The sequence below is a fragment of the Portunus trituberculatus genome, chromosome 38, assembly GCF_017591435.1.
Source record: "Portunus trituberculatus isolate SZX2019 chromosome 38, ASM1759143v1, whole genome shotgun sequence".
NCBI classification, from domain to species: Eukaryota; Metazoa; Arthropoda; class Malacostraca; order Decapoda; family Portunidae; genus Portunus; species Portunus trituberculatus.
Window position 1 is genome coordinate 1,792,501 of NC_059292.1, and position 7,500 is coordinate 1,800,000.

The following is a 7,500-nucleotide window of genomic DNA, read 5'->3' on the forward strand; positions in this document are numbered from 1 at the left end:
TTCCCACTTTTTTTTTTCACATTATTGGTCTATTTTTCAGTGGTCCACATAAAATTAGAGGCAACCTCTTTGATGCTCCCCATGATATGAGTCAGTGCAGAAAAGGCAGTAGTATTGTTGGAATGTATTGAAGGACAGGAGACTGGAGTGAGGTTGGTGGATGTAGTAATCAGTTCCTCAGGAGCAGTCTGGTTACTTATAAATACACAGTGGAAGTTGAGTAGAAGTAATAGATATAAGGAACTCCATTGTTAGTGTAAGATTTTTGGAAGTTTAATTGAGATTATGGGATCAATCATATTATAACTGAAGAATGAGATGTTGGAGGTATGTAGTGGGAAGCACATTGATACTGAGGTGAACCCAGAGGTCAGAGAAAGTAAAGGGCAGATTACAGGACAAGCTTGGCAAGGAGCCATGATGGGCTAAAAGCTAACCTAGACACACTTGCAGATTGACTATCAAACCTGCAATGATGACAACACCTGTTTTTACTTGGTAAAAAGAAACTCTCTCTCTCTCTCTCTCTCTCTCTCTCTCTCTCTCTCTCTCTCTCACTACACACACTTAAGCTTGTGATACAATATTCCTTTGATTATTTACCTATTTACTTGCTATATTCCTTTTTTATCTTCTTGATGATTAATAGTTATAGTAATTGTAATAATAATAATAATAATAATAATAACAATGATAATAATAGTAACAATAATAATAAGACAAGAAGAAAAAAAAAACTATTTACTGCGATATTTAAGTTGTACCTAAACCAATATTGCATGAAACACAAACAAACCAAAAATACAAAAACCTACAATGAAGTTCCACAGAAGTAATAATAAAAAAAGAGATACTGGCAATAAGCAGTTTTCAAAAGAAAGGTCAATCCAGCAGCCAGTCTGCCATGCTCCGTTCCAAAGAATAATAAGGGACGGACAACAATCATCATCAGCATCAGATTCAAAACAAACGCAGTGAAAACCACCACCTGTCCTCAACACCTGACGCGAGTGTTTCTGAGGGAGTGTTGGCCGCGCTGCTTGCCTTGCTCCTGCCGGCGTGAAGGGCGCTGTGGGGGGAGTGCCGGCGTGTTAGAGTGACGTGAGGAGAGTGAGTGAGATGGTAGCGCGTGTGGAGACCCAGGACGGCGCCAAGAAGAGGGACCAGAGGTGTGGGCCGTGAAGGTGAGTACCCGCAATCCCCTAATGGCCACTTCCCCGCTCCCCTCCCTCCCTCTCGCACCTGTAATGGCCGAGATAGAGTTAAGGGTGACTGGCCTCATTGACAGTTGTTTGTAGTTGTGGATTGAAGAAGAGAGAAGAGAGAAAGCGTCATAGTGTGGTCACCTGCTTCACTCTTCTTCTTTGGACCTGTGACGCCTAGTATCGCTTCCTAGATCTCTCTCCTTCTTTCACCGTCTGTAAAGTTGGTCCTTAACCCCTTGAGTACCATGATGCGTTTCCATATTCATTCTGCTTACTATTTTTTTTTTTTTTTATGTAGGGGAGAAGGCCAGCCAAGGGCAACACAATGTAAAAAAAAAAAAAAGACCCACTTGAGTGCTGCTTCTCTAAAAGACAGTAAAGGGTTAGCCAAAATTAGGGAGCAAATGTCTTGACTCTTGATACCTCCCTCATAAAAGAAGTCAAATTGTAGGAAGATGGCAATACAGAAGCAGGTAGGGAGTTCCAGAGAAAGGTATGAATGATTGAATGTACTGGTTAACTCTTGCATTAGAGAATTAGACAGAATAAGGATGAGAGGAAGAAAAAAGCCTTGTGCAGCGAGGCTGCAGGAGGAAGGGAGGCATGCAGTTAGCAAAATCAGTAGAACAGTTAGCATGAAAATTGTGATGAAAGATAACAAGAGATGCAACATTTCAGCTGTGAGAAAGAGGCTGAAGACAGTCAATCAGAGTGACTGTCGGTGATTTTATACAGCTTCAGAATCTTATGTGGGGATTAGGATAGTGCAAACTGTGGCCATTAATCTTCTGACCTCCATAGACCCTTCCTGATGTCATTAAAATGGTCTAATTGTACTCATATCTCAAGGTAAAAATGTGTCCCTGTTGAAGGGGTTATTTGACCAGCTCTCAGTTAAAAATGTTCTCATGTGGCTCACTATTCTACTGCCTTTGTCTCTGTCCTCTGTCAGTCCTAGTACCATTCTGATCCCTCTGTCTTCCCTCTCCTTTCTCTCCTCCCATTCTTCCCTATTTGCAAGCATTTTTTTTTTATTTTAATTTTTTTTTGTTTATTTCTATGTTATAGCCTATAGTGCCTGTAGGTATACTTGAAGAGTATGGGAAGTGCTGTCCAGCTCCCAACCATTAGTGGTGCAGGCAGTTTTATTTATAGTGGTACTCATATTAAGGCCCATATCACCACCCAAGTGCATCTTTGGTGTAAGATAATTACACCTCCACCTAGAACCTGGGTATCATGGTGACACGTAGGTAACTTTAAACTGCTTGACAAATGACAAAGTTTCAAGACGGCACACAGTGGGGATTGAACCTACATATTGATGTCTGCCCGATCCCACGCTCACCACCTTATCCACTGCGCCACCACCTCCCAGGATTCATGTTTCTTGATGTGCGCTGTACAAAATGTAGGCTATGGCTTACTTCTATAACATTTTTTTTATTATTGTTTTCTGTCAACATAGGATTATAGGGGAGGGAAGGGTAGGGGGGGGTGAAGTGGCCAGGACAGGCAAGATACACTAAGGTTGTTAGATTGAAGGGAGAGAAAGCATCATACTGTGCTGATAGATAAATAAATTTGTGGTTTTTGAAAAGTAGAGGGTAAGTCAAGATTATTTCCATCACTAAAGTTTCTTGTTTCACTGCATTTCTTGATGTGTGCTGTACAGATGTGGGTTATGGCTTAGTTCAATGGCATTTTCTTTTTTCTTTTTTATCTATTATAGAATTGGGGGAGGGAAGGGTAGAGTGGGGTGAAGTGGTCAGGAGAGGCAAGGTACATTCGCCTTTAGCAGTGGAGGGGAGTGCTCAGCCTGTGATAAATGTTAATCCTGCATTGATCTGAAAATTTGCTAGACTGTTGTCATTGCTCCCTATCAGAAACCCAGCTACGCTGTTCTCTCTCTCTCTCTCTCTCTCTCTCTCTCTCTCTCTCTCTCTCTCTCTCTCTCTCTCTCTCTCTCTCTCTCTCTCTCTCTCTCTCTCTCTCTCTCTCTCTCTCTCTCTCTCTCTCTCTCTCTCTCTCTCTCTCTCTCTCTCTCTCTCTGTAATTGTTTGTCTTTAATTTATCCTTTTTTTATGTAGGAGAGCAGACCAACCAAGGGCAACAAAAATTGTGAATAAAAGGATCCCCACTGAGGTGCCATTCCTTGAAATGATGATATTCTCTATGTGACTTCAAGGGTTATTGAAGAGTTTCCAGTTTGATAAGGGAAGAACGACTCTGTACGTCTCTCGGTACGAGTACACTTGGCAATGCTCACAGATCATGAGATGCTGCCACCCCAGTGTCCGTGACGTGACTTCCCTGGGCTGCATCCAGCCAGCCTTCCACTACCCCAAGTCACTCTGTTGCCATGGAAAGTACTCTGGCGTCCCACTCTCAAGATTCAACCTAAGCCTTCGTTGGAACAGGTGTGGGTGCAATAGGATGGGAGGGTGGGTGAGGTGACAGCAATGACAACTCTCAGCCTTCAGCCAATGCACCGAGTACCAAGTTAGTGTGGAAGAACTACTGTGGTGTAGAAAATTAAGAAAAACAATGTTTCATATTTTCTTGAGGTACAAACATAAAATCAAAAGCAAAAATGTTTGTTGTAAAAAACCTGTGTGTTGTTTGAATCAAGTATTACACAAAAGGGAATGCAGTACAATACGTGTATCTGTGTCTTTACACACCTGAACACTTCCCTTGCTATGGAGTTGTTGCAAAGACAGGCAGGCACTTTTTTTTTTTTTTACATAAGAGGAAAAAGCTGGCCAAAGACAGCATAAAATTTAAAAAAGGCCCAGTTAGTTGGCAATTCCCTTGCAGGTGTGAAAGAGTTAGCTAGAAATAAAAGCAATTGAAATATCAATTCTTATTAAGCTAACAAGATATTTTCTATCAATAATTTTGTAAATTTTTTCTGATAGCCTTGTAAGTGATGCTAAAAGGAAGAACACAGTGACTGAACATTCTTGGTGCAGTAAAGCTGCACCGCCATCACAGGGTGGCCTTCTAACATGTGGCTAAACTTGCTGCTCCAAAATCTTACTTGGAGGTGTTGCTTGTGTTTGCTGTATCGTCTCTAACACCAGCACACCACCAGCCAACTGAAAGCATTGAAGGAGACTTCATTGGTGAGGAAGCCTCCTCCTACAGGGAATGTTGTGGCCATGAGTTGATGTGGTACTGCTCCAATAGTAACACCTGTCATGTGGAAAGAAAAGAATGAATAAAAAATGTTTGCATGTTATTCTTTTTAGACTGACGGGTGTTGAACATTTTTTTGGCTGAAAATCTATCACAGACTTAGCTCTTGTATAATGTGAAGAGATCATATTTGTATACATTTGGAGTTGTGTGTGTGTGTGTGTGTGTGTGTGTGTGTGTGTGTGTGTAATTCACTGTTTGATCTGGTGCAGTCTCTGACGAGACAGCCAGACGTTACCCTATGGAACGAGCTCAGAGCTCATTGTTTCCGATCTTCGGATAGGCCTGAGACTAGGCACACACCGGATTTACATCCCGTACCTACTCACTGCTAGGTGAACAGGGGCTACACGTGAAAGGAGACACACCCAAATATCGCCACCCGGCCGGGGAATCGAACCCCGGTCCTCTGGCTTGTGAAGCCAGCGCTTTAACCACTGAGCCACCGGGCCGTGTGTGTGTGTGTGTGTGTGTGTGTGTGTGTGTGTGTGTGTGTGTACGTGTAGGTCATCCAGGGCTATACTTGGGAGTGGAGGGACTCCCTAACACTGGAACACTCGCAAGGTTTCCTCCCTCGCTGGCTGAGTTGCAACACGGAGGGTCGGAGGTGCTGACTTTACGTTCCTGACTTCCGCTCCTGCTTTCCTCGACCCTGGCGCCGCTTTTGTCGCCATCAGACGCTGCAAGAACCCCGAGGCGACCACACACACCCACACCCACACCCACACACTGTTCTCTCCGTGAGCCCCCAACGTGCGTGTGTATAGCGAGGGAGAGGCGGGAGGAGGTGGCTGCGGCAGGGGTGATGGGGCGCAGGGAACTCGAGTTTGAGGTGGAGCGTCGCCGAGAAGACAGGACGCCCGTTAGGGAAACTGAACCTGACAGCGACTCTGAGGACGAGGGGGCGAGCGGAGGCAATGGTGGTGGCGGGAAGAGCACGTTCTCCAGCTGGCTGAATAACCCCCGCACCATGGACAACATGTCGTACTTCGTGATCGCGCAGACCTTCGTCATCGTCCTCAGTTACGGTATCCCGCACATGATCAAGTTCTGGGCTGCCATCAAAGGTCTCTTCTAGTGCGACGTGTGTGGTAGCTGTGTTTGTGCTGCATGCTGTGCTGATGCTGTCTCCCCCTGTCCATCACTTTACTACATTCCCTGGTGCACGGAAACGCTGGAGGTAACACACTTTACAGTCAAGGACAATATATGTAATTTTTTTTTTCACACCAAGGTCAACAGACTAGTTGTTGTTGTTAGTGGTGGTGGTGGTGGTGGTGGTGGCTGCTTGAGAAGTGCGGTGGTGTGTTGGTGGATCATGGTGGATGCGCTGCGTACTCTGTACATGGTGGTGGTGGTGGTGGTGGTGGGCTGGTACTCCCTTATTTTCATGCGTAATCTCAACCACCACCTCTCGCACCACTTCAGCTCCACCATCGACGCGGAGATGGAGACCAACCCTCACATGCGGCGCGACCTGGAGGAGTACCGCGCCAGGATGAAGGAGCAGGAGCAGCAGCAGCAGCAGGTGGCGGACTTGGAGCTTCAAGCCACGAGGATTCAAGAGCAGCTGTCCAAACTATCCAAAACACTACCGCTCAATCCCGCCAGTCCCACTGTGCAGGGCTTCTCCAAGGTCACAGAAGGGGAGGACCACGACCCACCCAACCACTCCAGGACTGCCCACGTTGACCTCTAGAACTCCTGCCGCTGAACTCTCCGCCTAACTAACACCATCCTCTGCCTCTGTGTTCCTCTTCCTCGGAGCCGCTGCAGAACACCACGTCCCCTTCCACAACGCTCCGCCCAACACTCCCCAGGACCTTATTCCGAAGCACTCCAGCCCGCACCTACATTTCTTTCAAAGGGCTCTAGTCTAGTTGAAGTGACACTGGTTTTTTATGAAGTTTTTATCCCGGTTCTTGTGATGGATCAGCATGGTTTCTACATAAGTAACAGAAGAGAAGAAAAACGCACTCGAGCACCCGCCTCATCATCCCTCTGGCCTTTGAAAACAGTCGTGGTGAGAGAGAAAAGCGTTCCTGAATGAATACACGGACCTTACATAGCCGCTGACCCCGCCCCGCCGCCTGCCCTTCCATCGTATCTGAGTGATTGCCTCCGTCCTCTACCGTGCTCAACCATTCCCCTCTCCTCTCACTTCTCCCCTCATCTCTCTCATCCTTCTCCCCTCTCCCTGCTTGTCTCTGCTTGCCACTTATTGACTATTTGTTTGTTTATTTATTTATTTATTGTTTGTTTGCTTATTTATTTATTTATTCATTCATTCATTTATTTATTTATTTATTTTTTATTTCATGCTTGATGCTGTTGGGTCCTGTGATGACAACGTTACTGATACCATTGTAATTATTATTTGTGTTATAGTAACCTTACACACACACACACACACACACACACACACACACACACACACACACACACACACACACACACACACATACACACACACACTTTGTCGACCGTCTATTTAGGTTCAGCTGAGTAATACTGTGAACTGTCATTATGTTGATGTATTTTGGAGAAAATAATAACACAATACCAAACCAAACTAACTCCAGCCTTTTTTCTTCCCACCTCCACCATGCCAGGCTGAAGTGTGACGAGTGTACCAAGTGATTTTTCTTTTCCTTTCTTTTTATTCTGTTTTTCATGCAAGAGTAGCAACCAAGAAGTGCAAGAAAAGGAGAGGACTAGTCTGTAAAGAAGGGTGTAAAGGGTTTTAGATACAACATTCGAAGGGGATAAGTGTGTTGAAACCTCCCTCTTGTAATACGAAGAGGAAATACAAGAGGAGGCCAGGGATTTCTTTTTGGCCAAGAGCAACTAAAATCATTAACCCATTCAGTACCGAGACACACTTTTTACCATCATTATTTTGAGTTTAGACGATTTTATTTGCATTAGGAACGAGCGGGCTGTAGAGGTCATATGCTAAAGGGCCAGAGTCTTCACTGTTTTGATCCCCTCACATGAATTTCTGAAGCTGCGTAAAATCACCAAATAGTTAACAGAATGAATATGTAAACCCGGCATGGTACTGAAGGGGTTAAACAAACAAAAAAAAAAGACC

General features: G+C 44.8%; 2 protein-coding genes across 5 annotated transcripts in view; both read left to right on the forward strand.

Moving 5' to 3' along the window:
* Window positions 1-972: 972 nt before the first annotated feature.
* LOC123515060 overlaps window positions 973-7,500 on the forward strand; it is a 134,643-nt gene continuing 128,115 nt past the window's right edge. Inside the window, exon 1 of one of the 4 annotated variants that reach the window (XM_045273451.1) lies at window positions 973-1,184. The gene's annotated coding sequence lies outside the window, so the exon portion shown is untranslated. The remainder of the gene's footprint in view (window positions 1,185-7,500) is intronic. The other 3 variants (XM_045273454.1, XM_045273453.1, XM_045273455.1) reach the window with 3 other exon arrangements.
* On the forward strand, window positions 5,454-6,982 carry LOC123515062. Its single transcript, XM_045273457.1, has 2 exons — window positions 5,454-5,586; window positions 5,835-6,982. The coding sequence occupies exons 1-2, from the start codon at window positions 5,528-5,530 to the stop codon at window positions 6,103-6,105; spliced, it is 330 nt and encodes a 109-aa protein (XP_045129392.1). The 5' UTR covers window positions 5,454-5,527; the 3' UTR covers window positions 6,106-6,982.